The sequence below is a fragment of the Microchirus variegatus genome, assembly GCF_963457635.1.
Source record: "Microchirus variegatus genome assembly, chromosome: 12".
Lineage (NCBI taxonomy): Eukaryota > Metazoa > Chordata > Actinopteri > Pleuronectiformes > Soleidae > Microchirus > Microchirus variegatus.
In genome coordinates this window covers 18,280,412-18,299,684 of record NC_139813.1, presented here as the reverse complement: position 1 = coordinate 18,299,684, position 19,273 = coordinate 18,280,412, and the positions used below count along the sequence as shown (strand labels likewise).

Genomic DNA, 19,273 nt, shown 5'->3' with positions numbered 1-19,273 from the left:
TAAATCCTTGAATAAATAAATTTTTGGTACAAGTAAGTGTGTTTTGCTCTTTGATTCTTACAGTTTATTTTAAATATAGAGTAGTATCACACTATTGGCCATTTCATTTGTTGAGGATAAAATGCTTTAAACACTAAGCAGCCTAGTTAAATACTACCTTGTTGCAGTCAGTAAAATCTGTCATTGTCCTCATCTTCTTTCTATAATTTCTCCCCACTGTGGAAACGAAGCGACGACGAGTGCTTCTCTTAGCAGCTTCTGATTGTGGTGATATATTCAGTGTATACAGTACCTGCATGTTTAAGTTCTGGGCAGGAGCACTCTTTCTTTTAAGATGCACAACATGCCTTTTAAATTATCTATTATAATGACACTCTCGGGGGCTACATTCCCATATCTCTCTCCATAGAATAGGACGGGGAAAGTGGGCCTTTTTATAGCTTTTGTGGACGTCTCCATGGGCGGAGAAAATGCTTCTGGGTCAGCGAGAGGGAGAGAGAGAGGGAAGGCAGGTGGCAAACCATGTGTGTTTCCTGGCATGTGCACTGGAAAAAAAGGTATTAGCTGATCAAAGAGGCACTTGTTTGAGTTTATATAATTTATATTTAATGAAAGAAAAGGAACAGAGCAAAAAGAGTAGTTACAGGCCGAACAGCTAAAACCCACTCTAATCTTTTTCATATTTCAAATGTATGATGGTCTACTTTGCTAAATCTGATAACATACTTGCATTAAACTGGGAAATTGAGCGAGAAGCAAAGAGCTAGACTCAAATCTGCATGGATTTTCTCGGGGGTGCTCTGGCTTCACCCCCACAGCCCCAAAGATTTTAGTGATTCAATATGTTTGCCCCCCCTGGAAATACTCTGGCGAACAATCCAGATCCCAGCCCCGTCTATCACACGGTGCCAGCTGGGACCGGCTCCAGCTCCTGTGTGAGGATAAGCGGCACAGATAGTGGGTAAATAGATGAGTCCACTAAAAAAACACTGGTGGAAATTAAAAGTTAACATTTTAGGCCGTGAAAGTCATCGCTTACAGCTTTAATGGCAAAATCATTACAAAATCATTACAGAGAAGTTGACGGCGAGGAGCATTATCAAAAATCTGTGCTGCTTTCAAGGTTTCTTTCATGAACCATTTGTTCTTTCAGTTACAGCGAGTCCATTAGAGCCAAACAGAATAACAATTTAAATGTTAAAGTGCTTATCGCAGTTGAACGGCGATGTTCACAGAATCACATTAGTGCTTAAATTTCAGCACCGCTTTAATGTGGTATAATAACTTGTATATGAGGATGTATAGGAGCGATTGCCAGGTACTTTAAGGCTTGCACTGGTCCTTATTCCCTCATCAAATCATCGGAGAAAAAAACACCACACTGTAAACTGTGAGTAGACGACAGTAGAGAGTTTTATTTTGGCTGTTGAGTGAACACTGCTCTTTCGACAAGAGCCAGGTGTGGCAGCTCCGCTCGACCCACTTTATCCCTGACCCTGCAGACTCCACTCCATCACTTCAACAACTTTACTTCCGCTCTGCTCTGCTCTGCAGCTGGCTGTCAGTTGAGGAGGAGTTCTCGTCTTTCTCTCCTTCAGTTGTCAGTCATGATTTTTGCCAATCAGCTGCTGCCAGTCACTGCCAGTGACTGCTCGAGCAGTTTTTTTTTATTTTTGGGGTGGAAGTGAAACGAGGCCGTTGTGTAATTAAGTGAGTGGATTGTTTGGCTGTGGAGTAGCTCTGTTGTTCAAGGTGGACGGTGATAGACAAGCAAATAAACACTGATCTATGATATTATAGAATGGTTCACATGGCAACGTCCCTTTTTGAGTTATGAGAAGAAGACTCGCCATAAGGCAATGACATAACATCACCTGACACGTAAAGCCTGTAAATTTAACCTTCCTGTAATGTAATGTAAGCAACATTAGTGCTTGTGTCAAAATGATATTTCTATTTAGCTCTTTTTTTAAAGGATGTGCAAAGTTTTGCTTTTCATTTCATAATCTATCAAAGACTAAAGCTCAGCGTCGGGCACTTCGATGACAAATAGAGATACAGATAAATGTAATACGCACACCTTAAGCTGCAAATGTGTATAAATATAAAAAACAGGTTAGTTGTGTATGACGGCTCGAATAAAAAACGGCGAGTGTTGTCTTCATCTAAATATATATATATATATATATATAAAAAAAGCGATTGTCAGTGATTTATTCAGCAGTATTTGTTTAAATTATGGATCATAATCTGGGAACATTTGAGCTTCATGAGGGAGTAGTGTGTGTGTGTGTGTGTGTTTCTTCACTCCTCTGTTGTCCTGTTCTCCCACAGTATTACACACCAAAAACAACTACATTTTTATAGATTTTGTTTGTCAGAAGAAGAAGCAAATCATATCAATGCAGCTTGCTTTTAAAGCAAATATATATTTCTTAGAATTTAGGCAGTTGATACGGGTAAAATAACTATTAACTTGTTGCAAGTTTGACATTTTAATGACTGATATTCAAAGTTATGACTCTGCTGCAGTATATCAGGAATGCATTTAATATGTGTGTGTTTTTACCCTGAGGCAAAAGCTATTAAACCACAAGTTATGTAAAGAAAGAGTACATCAGTAAATCTGCAGATTTGAAACTGTGCTGCATGTTTTTCCTCTCACTGCGTCTTCTGCCCGTTCCCCTCCACCAAGCCCATAGTTTCTGAGCTGCAGCGTGCAGTGAGTGAACCCACCTCCCCATTTATCCGCCTGCCCAATTAGCAGCATTGGTTTCCCCCTCTCCTTCTCCCTCTAATGCTGCCTCCAGTGCTGTTATTACTAAACACCATTTGCATAAGCCGCTTTTCCCACATGTAACACTCTGTTTTTTTTCTGCTTCATCGTTTTGTTCCGGGCAAAATGGACACTGAGACAGGGAAACGCGGATGTTGCGCCTCTGTTGTGCCTCGGCGCTATAGTCATTAGTAGGTTATGACTGTGTCGGTGGTGCAAAGAAAGCTGTGAACCTACATTGTGTGTGTCACATGCATTTTTCCGCAGTCTGAGCTTGAATGAAATGTTGAGGACACCAGTGACAGAGAGAGAGGGAGTTGTGGCTTGTCACGTATAGCTGCCTTTTTCCTGTCATCTTGCAAGGCTTTCATCTCCTCCCATGCATCTCCAGGAAGGAGAACGAGGAGGATGTGGAATTCTGCCTATTGACTTCTTCTCCCAAACCAATTTGGCAAATAGCGGGGCGCATGAGCAAAATAAGACGACTTTATCTCTGGCAACAACTCTGGCAACAACACCCAAATAAACAGGTGGCTTCTTTTCCTGCAGATTTGTAAATGAACAAGAGGCATTGATCCTTCCTGAATCAAAATAACACAATTAAACAGCCTAACAGGATTTTCTGCTGTACATACAGTACTTGAGGATTATATCTCGACTAAAATCAGTGGCAGGAGTTTTCCACAAACATCCTTTTCATGTCTGTGGTTCAGTTAAAAAACACAGCAGCGACTGATGCATTAGTAACGAATGCTAAGGTGTGCAGTGCAGAGGAAGGGTCTGCAAGAAATCTTCATCTTACTCTCCCGTGTGTCGCGTGATGCGGGAGGCATGACCGAGTTTATTGAGAGTTTACTGGGGCAAATATGCAGGAATCAAACTCCAGAACAAGGCGCTTGTGCGCTGCTTGCGTTACAGTCGCCATGGTGACGTTGTTTTTGGGGGGGCTCGTGACAAACTTGGTGTGATGCTCTCACGACAGATCTGTCATAAGCACAATAGTCCCTTTCTCAGTAAATATGGCTGACATCTAAGAAAGAAAATCCTCCCCGGCAGCAACAGCAGCAAAGATTGTAATTATGAGATAAGGACGACACTCTCTCTGTCAACGTTCATTCACAGACTCAGCTCCACTTCCTTTACTTGAACACATATGTGGCTCCGGAAAAAAAAAAGTATGTTCAGGTTGAGTCAGGATCTGCAGATTGCATCTGTTTGTGTTCCACTAAGCAAGCGAGCACAATGAGCTGCATTTGAATATTTATAACACGCCTCTGATGTTAATTGAAAGCAGCCACGCATTGTCAAGGACATCGCTCTGTTTTCAATTGATGCCTCGTGTTCCCCCGGTGCAAGGGGATGGGCGAGTGACATTGGAGCGATCAAAAATAGCACACTGGCGTCGCATCTGGACATAGTTGTCACATCACGATTCGCAGAGAGCGGAATCTGCAAACAGCGTAACATTGGATGAGAGAGCGAGAGAGTGCATGGATATATAATGTGAGCACAAAGAGACACACGTTCATCACAATCTGCCACAATAAGATATAAGATACTGTAGGGCTGCTGCGATTGGTTGAAAGATTAAATACATTTAAAGTTACGTTAAAACACCTAGAGCACCAAAATATGTTAATAAAAAATTAAGCTATAAAAAGTGTTATATCTAATTGTATTATTATTGTTTTAAACCAACATCAGTTCTTTCCATACATATCAAATATTAATGCATTTTTAACCCTTAAATTGCCAAGTTTGGTAACACTCTAGATTAGGGAACACATATTCACCATTAACTAGGTGCTTACTAACATAAGTAGCATACTAGCCCTTTATTAGTAAATACTAAGCACGTATTAACACCTTATTAAGGAAAAATCTTAATTCATGTCGTAATAGAGGTAGAATAAGGTGTTAATGCATGCTTATTGATTACTAATAAAGGGCTAGTATGCTAATGATATATGTTAGTAAGCACCTAGTTAATAATGAATATGTTCCCTAATCTAAAGTATTACCTCAAGTTTTTGTCAAGATGCACCTTCATTTTATGGTCTAAAAAACACACAATAAATTCATTATTTTCAGTATATTTCATGCAAACTGGATTATTTGTTGTTCGAATATTGCAGCCCCGGTATATGTGAAATATTTGCAGAAAGATTAGTTTATATGCATTATTATTTTCATCATTATCATTTAAAATACTATAATTATCATAAAAAATACTATACTTTTTTCTTCTTTTTTTTAAATCAGCCCTCATCATATCAAACATGAATTAATTTTTAAAGTTTTTAACCCTTAAATTGCCAAGTTTTTGTCACAATGCGTCAAAAAGGTGTGAGTATTTTACGTTAATGTTGTTTACATTTAAAATACATGAAAAAAATGATAACAGGGTGAAATTAAAAGCCAAAAAAACACAAAAAAATGTGTCTAGGTGTGTTTTAAATGCAAAAATCACCAACATTCTCTGCATTTCAGGTCCACTGTGTAACATTCATGAGGTTTATTGGCAGAAATTCAATATTCTGTATGTGTTAATCACTAGTTTAGTATAGAGTATTGCTAAGAAAAGGCAGTTTTGGAATAATGACCAATTAGCATCATGTATTGTGTTCTCTCCCCTTTAGTTAACTGACATTTTATAGATTGAATTCTAAATCAATAGAGACACTTTTCATTGTATTGTAGCGCTACTGAGACGTTGTGCATGCTGTTGATACTCGATGCAGAGACCGTCACGGGGTTAGTAGTGAGATTACATCTCTCGGTAGTAAAAAAGCAAAAAAAAAAAAGAAGCGTAGAGCCTCTCAACTCAAACTGGGGCATGATGAATAAGTAAAAGCAGCCTGTATGGGCTTTTAAAGGCTGCCCAGTTCACCCAGGGCCACTCTGTGTCACCTCGAGAGAGAGAGATCTGATGCTGCCGCTATAAAGCTAACAAGCCATATACCAGCACTCCACAGGGTCAGAGAAGTAAGAGAAATGGATGATATTGGGAGGCTGTGGAGAGGTCAGAGAGGAGGGAGAGAAGTCTGCAGGGCCAATGTGGAGTTTCGGAGCAAATTTCCGACATAGAAACGTCTGTATTCAGAATGAAAGAATATTTAGATATAAACACTGTACTGTGATTGAGACACAACAATGGTTCAAAATGACCTGGAAGAAAAGACAAATATTCTATAATAGTCTATTCATTGGCAAAATTTAATCAAATCTCACATTGAATCATGCAAGCGGTCATTTCAATCATGACATAATTTCTTCTTACTCACTTTAATGTGTGCATAGAAGCGCCCTTTTATTATTATTTTCTTTTTGCACATCTCATTTGATCTTACGATTATTGCTACAATATCCACGAAAAAACATATCCTGTTCATTCCTGTAAAAGAAAAATGATAAAATAAATAAATAGGGATAATCTGATAAATGAAAGACATTCAAATTAAAAGAAGATTCTCCACTCAGACTAAGTGCAATAAAATGTGGAGATCATGAAAATAATCATCTCAGGACCTGGTGTTCAATGAACAAAAACGTGAAGAAAACATCACAGATTTAGACTTAGTTTTTCTCATTAATGGAGTCATCGCTTTGCAAATTCTGCTTCATGACATTGCAAAGAAACTACTAAGACTAAATTAGCCAAAGCTAATTCAGCCTTAACCAAACACACCTTTTTGTTGTGCGCACATTACACATTGTTTATTGCCTTACGTATGTAACACAGCTCAGTTGTTTTATTTTATTCTTCCTCTGTATACAGTATATATTGTCAGTGCTAAAATGTCAACAATAATGACAAAAAAAGTGTTGACTCTTCTTGAATGTGTATTTCTCTAGTATAATGTGACTGAGGACATGTGTGTCTTTTCCAATATGTGAGGTATGAGGTAACATGAAATCCGATTCTGTGCTATTAGTTGTCTCTGTGTTAGGCCCTGAGAGTTTTTGAAGAGCAGTTTGGATCTCTGCCAGACAGAGGAGAGGAGAGAGGAAAAGCGAGAGGAGTTTCATTTTGCTTCATCAGGAACAGTCAAGCATGTCCTCAATCGCTTGTGTATTATTCATGTCTCTCTCTCTTCATCTAAAAGCCAATCTGTTTCCCACTATATATGTTTAACGTTAAACTGTATTGAACAGGCCACATTTAATGCACTTAGGGCCGTCAGTGTCTTTATGCTAAGGACTGGGGTTAACACACACACAAAGTCAGAGTGTGTGTCTGTGTACACACACACACACACACACACACACACAGAAGGGAAGGGAGACAGAGACCGAATTCACTCGGAGTGAATTAATAAAATGTGACCAGGACAGATGGAACTCACGTGTGTCTGACTCTAAACTCAATTAGGGCATCATGGAAAAGAAAACACACCTGTAGAGAAGATTTAAAAAATCACAGCAAACGATAAAATATAAAACATCTGTTTTGACCTGTGAATGAGTCATCAGTGTATTCATCCACAGCAAGAAATAGTCCTTGAAAAATCCCCTTACAGCAGGGGTGGCCACACTTTTTTCCTTTAAAGAGGGCAAAAATTTTTAAGGTGCCTCCTTTACTTTACATGTCATCTTTGAACTTAGTTTAACTTAGTTTTAACCAGTCAAAATCGTATACATGAGAATTCATTGCTTATTAACCAAATTACCAAAGAGCTCTGGACATCACGCGGTTCACTTTGTGTAGGCCACCATGGTGGCAGGAAAAACATTGAAGTGTTTGCCGGTTTCAAGCCATCAGAGTTCACTGTCCACTTTAAATCCATAGGGATTGAGCAGTGTTCAGAAATCTTTCAATTTTGTAATCAGTTAGTATTCGATAACATAAGAGGAATCTGTTGTCTGTTGGTTCTCATTGTTTTGTCTTTTATGCTTTGTGTGCCTTTTATAGCAGTGATTCCCCCTTTGCTATCTCTGTCTTAAAGAATCTGTTAAAATGCTCTTGTGGTATCCTGAAGGCACAACAGCTGTCCACCACCCTCACTTTGTATGCATACAGGCAGCAAAGAGATAAGTTGCCTGCCATATAACCTGGTATAAATAACGCTGCCGGTTGCATATGCATAAAAGGCATATCTTTACTTCTGGCTGGCCAAATGAAACCCTGTGGCAGGACAGCTTTTGCTCGCAGGCTCCTCTTTTGTTCCAAGCTCTTTTTTTTTTTTTTTAAATGATCCCTTTGTGATTTGTTTTTAGAGATAGAAAACAAAACAACACCAGCCTTATCCATTGTATTTCTATGTCTCTATGTTGCTTTCGTCAACCAGCAAAACTGTTTTCAGCTGTGCTAACATAATTGCACAAGTCGTTTACCACATTAACAATGTATAGAGTGTATTTCTGATTCATTTAATGTTCTGAAAAAAAGTGCTTTTCCTTCAAAAATAAGGACATTTCTAAGTGACCCCAAACTTTTGAATGGTAGTGTACATTGAGCAGTTCTCTTAATGTAGATGTGTAATTTCTTGAGACAGATGACAGAGAGACAGATGTCAGGGTCAGTCAAAGACTGTGAAACTTCCCTTCTGTCCAGAGGATGACAAGAGCTGCTCCATCTCGCCGGTTTTATGTCGTCCTTCCAAGATTCTCACAAAGTTTGACAGGCGTCTCCGTTTTCTTTGACTTGAAGTATTGCGTGGACATAAAGGTCGGAGACTTTGACCTGTGCGCGCACACGTGCACGCAAACACACACACAAACACCATCCATCACTCAGAACAATCCCATGTGTGCAGTAATTGACTCCGTGGCGAGTCGTTCGGCACCTAATTGGCGCGTAGCTGTCAATACTGCAGGTGTTTCGAACAGTATCTGGCAGCCTGCTTTAAAGTCAGAGAGGCTCTGGTGTTCAGAGTCAGAGAAACTAAGCAAGCAACAGTGCTGTTTATCTGTTCATTTGTTTGTCAGCGTCCCATTCGCTGGTGTTTTCAATTACTCTCCGAGCCCAACGGGCAGCGGCGTGTCCAAATTAGCTTGCTAGGGTAGAGGCTGTTGCACAGACGGTTGCACAGGCAAAACAAACAAAGCAAACCGAGGGGATTGTGCAAAGCCTACAATTACAGCTGAGGCACCATTGTTGAAATTGCAGATTGCTCCGGTGGACTTGAGATAAGCCAGTAGCCGACGCTGCCATGCTAATTTAACTTTGTACAAATGTGGAGGCAGAGGTTTACCTACACGTGGTGGAATCTCATTACTTGCTGATGCTGTTGCTGTCGTTTTTTGTTTTGTTTTGTTTTGCTGCTCTTTGATGAGAATTTGTCCATTAGTCGCCAACTGAAAAAACACAATGAGGTTGAACCTGTAGCTGCTTCAGAGTTTGTTCTCTGTGTTACTTCTCTTTTTGTTTGCTGGTTTGTATCTGCAAATTGTTTTTGCATGATTTTGTTTGTCCTCCGTAATCCAACTGCGCGTTTAAAAGTGGAAATAAAGTCATGGACCATGTAGTTTGCATATTTATATTCAGGTACATAGTGTGCCTTATTGGGCTCCTAGTTTGTTTTACATAGTGTAAAACTTTAGTTAGCCAACTACAAACTGTTCTTTTTGCCACAAGCAACAAGATGACATGATTTAAGTTGACTCAACAAAGCCTTTATTTTTATTCTGACCATTTCTTTTCTGTAGCTTTAAGTTTAAAATGATACCGAGCGTCTCGCAGACGACATTATTTGCGCAAGCCCGATTTGCATTACTGTAATTATGTGATGGTTTGTGCTGTCAGAAGAATTCCAGCAGTTTCTGAAAGCTGAGAAGTTGCACGTCAAAGCCAACGTGTGGTTATTACGGTAATTTCACTCGCGCTGTTTCAAGAAGTCACCGAATCAGCGTCTTTGACACGAGAGAGGACAGAGTTGGAAAAAATGCCTGTGCATAAGTTTCCATTATTTGGCCTGTTTTTGGACATTGAGACAGAAATTCAAACAAATGTTTTTTAAAATGTTTTAAACTGTTCATATTTCAAATTTAACATGCACAATCTGGTGTTTGTGTATGTAACTGCAGTGTTTTTATTCTAAATAAAACACTTAATAAAACACTTAATTCTTAAGACAATATTTTAAAATGCAGTAATTGTAAATATCTGTCAGATGTTGAAAGTTATTCTGGAAAAACGGACAAAAGCACTTAACTCACAGCACATTTTCTGGCACTTTTATGGTCAAAATAAGGAAAAAGGTCCTTTTGAGGCTTCGGTGTTAAAGGGTTAATATCCATCATATCAAAATCACTGGCAGAAAACTGTATTTTACTGCTCTGTGTTATTGCCTGAACACATCAGTCAGTGAATGCATCACTGGTCACACAGCTGTGATGCTCAGCCACTTCTGACTTTCTACTTTTCATTAGTATTCTTGCTTTGGTGCAAGCTGTTACAGTCAAAACGTAGGCGTGTGTGCGTCAGTGTGTGTACGCTTAATATCTCAGCAGTTGACTGTTGAGTTATCGCATTATGGTCGTATCATTTGATAATCTTTAGTGTTTAAATAATGGTTGACAGGAGCTGCATTGGTTAAATGTGTTTTATTTAAATTGTGTAAAATGAAATTACAGCCTGATGCTGTGCAGAAAGGTTTAAGGGCCTTGTCAATGTCAATAAGCAGTTAAAGGTTAAGTATCATCACTCTAAATTATGACAGTGTTTTGTGTCACATCGTCATGTCTCACCTTTGTTTTTATGGTCTCTTACCATTCCCCCCCCCATTAGCTTCTTCCTCGTTTCACATTACGGCTTCTTTCCTCTGGCTCCTGCAGTGACGGATGGGCAGACCGCTACGAGGTCGTGGAGGGTTATGAGCAGGAAGCAGAGGGCGGAATCACCATGAAGCTGCAGTCTGAGGTCGTCAAGACCTTCGACGACTACTACCTGAAGCTGCGCCTGGACACCAACACCCGCAATCCCTGGTTTGCCGAGTTCTGGCAGTACCGCTTCCAGTGCCGCCTGCCGGGTCATGCACAGGAGAACAAGAACTACAAGAAAGTCTGCTCTAGTAGGTGACAACGGACAAATTCACATTTCTGTCATTCTGTTTCAGTGTATCCATCATTATTTTTATCCAAGTGTTAATTAGAGTAGAGTATCTCTACCAACACAACCTTAAAGGGGGCATATTATACCCTATTTCCCCAAGTTAAACTAGTTCCCTGGTGTCCTAATGAACATGTCTGTGACATGCTTTTTGGTCAAAATACCTTAAGCATGAAGCACCACAGCAGTTCAATCACCCTGCCAAAATGTTATTGTTTATATCCTTATTTATGCATCAATTTACATATTTCCGTATGTAACCTGTGCCCCCCTTCTGTAGCACTTCCAGCGACTGCTGTCATTTTAAAGGTGCTCTAGAAATAAGGGTTGAGTTGAGTTGAGTCGAGGGTTGAATTTGATGCAAAACTGAATAATCTCTTCCTCTGTTGTCATCCCTGAATGTTTTTTTCCTTTTCTCTCAAAAAGGCGATCATGGTCAGCTTAAATCTCAATAAACATAATCAAGAATACAGTACAATATAATCAAATAATCACTGCAGTCAGAAAATGCTGAGCATGTTTTTATCACATGATTGATAAACTTCAGTTTTGTGTTTTGTGATGACTTTTCTAATGTCAGAGCAGTGCAGTCATAGATGGTTTTCTACTTTCTTTTACACTCTTTTACCTCTTTTATTCAAGACCTCCAAGGTGGTAAGTGCATTTTTGTAGGCACCGCTATAGCGACGACAGCCACTGCACACGCACTCACTCAGTATTTGACTCTTCCAAGACAGGAAGAGCTTGACTGATGCTCGAAGGTAGCCACAGCGCATCTCAGTAAACTGTGATTTAATTGAACGGACAGATGTTTTCATCCCGGCGGTGTCGGGCTCTCAGTCAAACTGAGGAGTGCATCAGTCAAACTCTGAGATGGTCTCCACTGTATGAGGAAGAGAAAAAGACAATGTCCTCCTCACACTTGCACAAAGGAATGTTTCACCAAGCGCACACCATTCACTATAACAGCTGTTACACCTAGAAATTGCGTTCCCTGCCTTTGTTTTGATTTTAAATGCATGTTAATGTCATAGACAAAAACATTTTAAATGCACTGTCAAGGGCAAACATGAATTATTCAACAATGCGAGTAATTTTCCCTCAAACATGAAGGATAAATCTTCTTAAACACTGAGGTTTGACAGTGCCTTTAGAAGGCTGATGGTGTTGCACAACTTAGCGTCCACAGATTTTCCCTCACAACAACAGATGCTCTCCATGTGTTTCATTGTGAGCTTTAGACATCTTATTGTGATTTCCTTGTATTTTGCTGCTGCAAAAAAGTTTTATTTCCATCATGCATCGTAAAAAAAAAAACCTTAGATTTTAGATTTTTTTGCAGCACAATATTTTCTCCATCCTCACATTATAGTGGCTATTTGAATACAGCACAGACTAGCAGACAGCAGACCATTGTGATGCCCTGATATATATTTATATTTTTCCTCTCTAACAGGGAATGAAAGCCTGCATGATAACTATGTTCAGGACAGTAAGATGGGCTTTGTCATCAACGCCATATACGCCATGGCTCATGGCCTCCACGATATGCACCAGGAGCTGTGCCCAGGAACGCCAGGACTCTGTGAGGCCATGGACCCCATCGACGGCAGCAAGCTGCTGGACTACCTCTTAAAGACGTCCTTCAGAGGAGTCTCAGGGGAGGAGATTTATTTTGATGAAAATGGAGACACCCCGGGAAGGTAAGACGATGAGGAAGTCTTGTATAAAGCACCGAAAAGGGATACTTGAGTATCTTACCAGAAAATGACTTTTTACTATATTTTTTAAAGTAAAGTCGAGTTTTTTTTTACTAATCTCCAGAGATAAATGTGTGGAAATTGACATCAACGTCACTTCCTTCACAGAAAATAAAAGCCTGACACTGCGCTTTTCTGTCAAAGTCATCGTCAAAGTGTCATAGTTACAGGAAATGTAGTAGGAATATATTGTTATCTTCAGCTTGGTCATAATCTGACTCTCGGTCTCTCTTCCTTGTTCGTTCCCATGCACCGACACGCACATGTTTGCCAATCGTAAATCGCCCAGAAGGATGTAATTAGATTGGACTGGAACAGATTCAGGGGGATCGTCATCCACTTCCTTCTCTCCTTCAGCATTCAAGAGTCAGATAACACAGATCACACATGATGTCATTCCTTCATCGACTTTATAGGTCAGGTCCAGCACGATATGTATAAATAAAAAAATGAGGCCACGGTGTGCACAGGCATGAGCTCTTGATGTTTCACTGACAGGGTTTTGTTGGATGTTTAAGTGAGAGAAAAGGTTTTGCTAAGCTGTGGGATCATCGTCATGAAATTACCTGTCACTCTCACCCTTCCCCCCCCATCCTCCCTCTGTTTCTACTCTGTTCTACTTTTTTCCCCCATTCTTCCCTTAATAACCTCATTTCCACTCTCACCCTCTTACCCATCCAGGTATGACATCATGAACCTGCAGAGTGTGGAAGACAGTCGCTACGACTACATAAACCTGGGCTCCTGGCACGAGGGCGTGTTGAGCATCGACGACAACAAGCTGTGGTTGAACAGCAGCGACGTGGTGCACTCTGTGTGCAGTGATCCCTGCTCCAAAGGACAGATCAAAGTAGGAATTCAAATCCTTTCTTCAGAGCAAATCCTTCGCCGCCGTTAAATCGACTGTGTCAATGTTCATCTAGTCAGGAAAGAAGCAGATGTCTGAGAAATCAATAGTCATTAACAGAGTGTGTGTGTGACTATGGAGAGAATGTCTAAAACTTTCTCAAGCACAGAAGTAAACACTGTGCCAGTGTTTATAGGAGTAAATCGGAGCTTGGCTCGAGTGAGCTCATTTCATTCTAACAAGTGCATGAGGAAAACTCTTGCTCCTGTTGGAAATAATACTGGAGGGATGTCAGCGTTTTTATGTACGTGCTTATGTTGTGCAAACCCTAATTGACCTCCGCCAGGAGGTATATGTTTTAGCCGGGGTTTGTCTTTCTGTCTGTTAGCAACATAACTCGAAAAGTCACGTACGGATTTGGATGAAATTTTCAGAAAATGTCCGCAATGGGACCAGGAACAAGTAATTTTGGGCATGATCCGTAGACATAGAGGTCTGTGCTCTTCTAGTTTAACATTAATTCACACAGTTTTGTGGAGATATAAAAAAAAAAAAAAAAGATATAATATATAAAACATTATAATAATAAATAACCAAATTTGACAATATTATTGCTCAGATATTTGACAAATATCTAGTGGCACTAGAAAGAAAATCACCTGTCTTTTAGTCTGGCAAAAATCATGTTTGCCAATCACTTTACCCTCAACTGAGTCGCAACATAACTTAGGATCAGTAAAGTCTTTATGATTCATTGATATGAGATTTACTCATTTAAAAAAAAGACATTCAGCTAAAGCAAAATCATAAAGGGTCAAGCAGACCACCAAACTCCTGGGATACAATCTCTAGGGATCATGAATGTCTAATAATTCATGCTGTTTGTGTGGCTAAAAATAAGCAGATACTACAATTAGCTCCTAAATATTTTGACTGGTAACTATGTCACTGAAGGAATTAATAATGGTGAATAATGGTACTTTTCTTTTTGCAAACCATATCATTCATTCACACACTTCTCTAAATAACTTTCAAAATGTCACATTGAAGTGTCGGAACCTCGCTTTATTGATCACGCAAAACTGCTAAAAAATACTGAATAAAATAATTGGCAAACGTGTTTGCTCTGTCTCATTAAACTGAGCTTTCATCTTTACTGGTGACATTTTGAAGTTAAATCAGTTTATACTGCATCACAAGTTTGCTCAGGTTGCAGAAGACTTATCCTCACTATCTGAGTAAGACCAGCTCACTGTAAATAATACAATCTGGTATTAAGCCCAGTTTTTGTTTTGATATGCCCTGATTTGCTTCATCTGGGGCCAACTGTTTTCAGTCTAGCTATACACTAAGTTGCCCTGAGGGAGGGTGTATCCTCTCTCCTGGCTGCTCATGCTCCCCCCCCCCCTCTCTGCTTTGTTTCCTGCCCTACTTATCACCCTGCTTTACATATCACAGTGTTGGTAACAGAATGTAAATGCAATTTGCCCTTGTCTTATAAACAATACGTCTGGGGCTCAAGGAAGAAGAAACAACAAAACACTGCACTGCAACATATCCTCATCTTCAATAACCCACTGATGCCCGTTACATATTTACGTGGCCTCTTGTCACGGTTACGAACACGTCCGTGACCCCTCGGTGTTGACGCCTTGACCTCGTCTGCGTGCAGGTGATCAGGAAGGGCGAGGTGAGCTGCTGCTGGATCTGCACCACGTGCAAAGACAACGAGATCGTCCAGGATGAGTTCACGTGCAAGGCCTGCGATCTGGGATGGTGGCCCGATGACGAATTGGCAGGTAAGAGAAAGAGCGAGAGAGAGAGAAAACAGTTTGTGAAGAAATGTTTCTCCATCCTCTCCATTTTTTAACACCTTAATGAAACTACAACTCTTATTTTTCACATATTTGCTGGAAGCTATAACTCAACCATGTGGCCACTCACTCTCTTAACAGCACATTTATATCTTTTAACAACAGTCGCACTGAAACACTTTCTCTCCGAATATTTTGTTCTCTCAAATAATCTCATTATCCACCATCGGCCTCTTCATACTTCACACCCTGACACCTCCTTTTGCTGATGCTGTTCATCATTAAGTGAAACTACGTCCCAGCTCAGCTCTCTTTAAGTTCTCAGTCTCCTTCTCCCAAAAGCAATGCTGCTCACTCTCCGCTGCTCTTTGTCTTATCGACAGTGAAGCCCTGGGAGCTTTGAGCAGTCTTTCGAGGGGGGGTGGGGGGGGAACTCTGATTACGTGTCTCAATCTTGATAAAGAAAGTTGGTACTCTTAAGCCCAATTTATACTTCTGCGTAAAGTGCTCTGCGTAGGCTACGTAGAGACTCTGCGTCGACGCAGAACCTGTCGAAGAGCCTCTGCGTCGTCTCCGGGTGCACGGAATATTTTTTAAGTGTCCGTCACTCCGTCAAGGGACTACGGAGACGGCAAGAGCTGCGATTGGTCCTCAGGACAGGCTGAGCTAAGCTGCTCTGTGCCGGCTCTCAGTGCGCTCCGGGCGTCCTGACAGAGGCGGAGCTGATCCCCGCCGATAACGCCGCTGCCGAACTATAAATACGTCATATCTTAACACACACAGCACATGTTTAGACTCTAAATGGCCAATTTCTCGCCTCAAATTATCTTAAAACTGCGTTCCGTGACACAGAAAAGTGAGAAACGGCCACTTTTTCAACAACAGCAGTCTTTCTCTCTCTTTCTTTCTCGGACGCCATTGCTCACTGTAGCCAGAAGCACAACAACCTTGCGCAGCGACCCCTACTGATCGGGCGGGAAATTGCAGCGAGTGTCCGTCACCACGACGCAGAAGTATAAATGCTCGAGGCGTCTCCGTGGTGACGCAGACGGATAACGCATACGCAGTCGGAGAAGTATAATGTGGCCTTTAGGCTGCATTATCTGTGTGTGAAACACAGTGGAGAGCAGTGTCAGGCTTTTATTTTCTTTGAAGGAAGTGACTTTGAAGTCAATTTTCATGATTTTTTGCAATCTTAGCTTCCTCTGTTGTTGCACGTTAGTGCATGACACGTTTCCATGACGACTGACTGGAAAAAGATGCTTGGAAAAAGACACACATGACGTCATGTTTACGTGCCGCAGCGCCGGTGTCCAGGCACCGTTTACCAGTGAGCTCCGTTAGCTGTGTTAGCGCCGTTAGCGCGCCTACAGTCGAACTGGAGCGATCTGTTTATTAAACGAAAAGAGCAGCGCTACAAATAACCAGCCTACCAGTGTACTGCATATGTGTGCCTCTGTTTTTAGAGGCAGTAAGTTTAGCGTTACTTTAGAGACTCATTTTAACGTCACACGCGTCTTTTCCAGGTCAGTCATCATGGAAACGTTGCCCAGCACTACAACACATTTATCTCAGGAAATTAGTAAAAAATAAAAAAAATTAAAATTTGGGTGAAGTGGCCCTTTAATGCAATAAAAGCGAGTTCAGATCTTTTTAAAATAATTACTCCATCATGCAAGAGAGAAATTGACGACAGATAGTATATAACTATACGATTTCTTATTGTGTAACACGTGATTCCCACCCTCGTTCGTATTTGACGCTCACGCTTCGGTAAGCTAAGCTGTCGCTGAGTGGTGAAAAAAGAAAATTGGCAACGTTTTGCAGCAGTGTGCTTCTGACACGTTTCCCTTTTCTAAAGTGTGACTTTAACTGAAGTGCTTTTCAATTGAAGAATGTGCCAGACTGCAGTTTTGTCAGTTGAATCAGATTTATTCCTTTTTTTTCTATAATATATGGACGACTAAAAAAAACAATACAGTACTTCTGAGCCTCCGATGGAAAGAAAATATGCAACATTTCTCTCTGATGGTAGATAATCAAACAAAAGCCAGAGACAGTGTCATCGCTGTGAGCTGTAAACTCATTACTTTAAGCAGAAAGCTGAAGATAACATTATCTCAAAGCCTGCATGGACTCAAGTTGCCTCCTCTTCACATCAGACTTCATGTACCTGTTGCAGTCACTAGTGGGAATTAGTTTTAAGTGAGGAGCTCTAACTCTGCAGCGAGTGATAAGTCAAATCTTCCATTGTGTGAGGGAAGCCCTACTTTAGCGGAACGAGTGGTTTACACGTTACCACTCACTCGTCACATTTCATGTTCAAAGTGGCCCAAAAGTTTTCAGACGTGACGGGTATTTGAGAATTTCTGATTTTTTTCACGTTTTGCACACACAAGCCTCACTAGTCATGGCACTGACTGTAATGCTATTAGCAGCAGGCATGTAATTTATGGAGTATTAAGCCGGGGAAGTCTGAGGATATCACTTTTCGTGGATGCATCATGACAGAGTTGACACAAACCCACTTTGTGTCTGCACGTGCAGATTTGGTGTATGATGACACATGCAAATGAGTTCCATCTTGGACGCCTGATCTCTGCTACAGACCCTCACAACTTCCCTCATGTCTCTCCTTTCCTTTTCTGTCATAACGCACCTTCAATTCATGGGTTGTCAGACCAGCAGAAAATGAATCAGACATTTTTTCCTCTGCTCTTTGATCTCAGGCTGCCAGCCGCTGCCTCTGAAGTACCTCGACTGGGCAGATGTGGAGTCCATCGTCGCCGTGGTTTTCTCCTGCGTGGGCATCCTGATCACCTCCTTTGTCACCTTTGTGTTCATCCAGTACCGCGACACTCCCGTGGTGAAGTCCTCCAGCAGGGAACTCTGCTATATCATCTTGGCAGGCATCTTCCTCGGTTACATCTGCCCCTTCACGTTAATCGCTCGTCCCACGGTGCCCTCTTGCTACTTACAGCGGCTTCTGGTGGGTCTTTCGTCTGCCATGTGCTACTCTGCCCTTGTAACCAAAACCAACCGCATTGCCCGCATCCTGGCTGGCAGCAAGAAGAAGATCTGCACCAGAAAGCCCCGCTTCATGAGCGCCTGGGCTCAGGTGATCATTGCCTTTATGCTCATCAGTGTGCAGTTGACACTGGAGATTACACTCATCATCCTGGAGCCTCCGGAGCCCATCAAGTCATATCCAAGCATTCGTGAGGTCTACCTCATCTGTAACACCAGCAACGTGGGCATGGTGGCACCGCTGGGCTACAACGGCCTGCTGATCATGAGCTGCACCTACTATGCCTTCAAGACACGGAACGTCCCGGCCAATTTTAACGAGGCTAAATACATTGCCTTCACCATGTACACTACCTGCATCATCTGGTTGGCCTTTGTGCCGATCTATTTCGGCTCCAACTACAAGATCATCACCACGTCCTTCTCTGTCAGCCTGAGCGTGACAGTGGCACTGGGGTGCATGTTCACGCCCAAGATGTACATCATCATCGCCAAGCCAGAGAGGAACGTCCGGAGCGCCTTCACCACCTCCGACGTGGTGCGAATGCACGTTGGAGACGGCAAGTCAGCGCAGTGTGGAACTAACAGCTTCCTCAACATGTTTCGCCGGAAGAAGCCTGCTCCCGGAAATGCTAAGTGAGTGACCTTTTTATGTTGTTTATCCAGTTTTATGATGACTTCTGGGGTGACTAGGACGCCTAAACACTCAAATGGTGCAGTGACCGACCGTAGTCTTCCAGGTGGTAAGACGTCACCTGCAACCAGACACCTATTGGACGATTTCAGCTGCCAATTACACTGGTGTCTACTGTTTTTCTCTTAATGGAACATAATTTACAAAAAAAAGACATCATTTGAGGACGTGAAACTAGTGATTGAGACCAGAAGCACCTGAGGAAAATGCTTATTTTTTTCATTATGTCACAAGAATATTTGTGTGTTTATGCGTCAATTCAGTTGTTTGACATTTAAAACATTCTAGTACCCCTGTAAAACAAA

General features: G+C 41.3%; 1 protein-coding gene across 1 annotated transcript in view; it reads left to right on the top strand.

The window, feature by feature from the left end:
• grm1a (glutamate receptor, metabotropic 1a) overlaps positions 1-19,273 on the top strand; it is a gene marked incomplete at both ends in the record, with an annotated part of 28,471 nt that overhangs the window by 7,085 nt on the left and 2,113 nt on the right. The window contains 5 exons of the mRNA XM_083899095.1: positions 10,553-10,788; positions 12,283-12,529; positions 13,268-13,436; positions 15,106-15,232; positions 17,977-18,910. Coding sequence (XP_083755221.1) covers positions 10,553-10,788; positions 12,283-12,529; positions 13,268-13,436; positions 15,106-15,232; positions 17,977-18,910 — 1,713 coding nt within the window. The remainder of the gene's footprint in view (positions 1-10,552; positions 10,789-12,282; positions 12,530-13,267; positions 13,437-15,105; positions 15,233-17,976; positions 18,911-19,273) is intronic.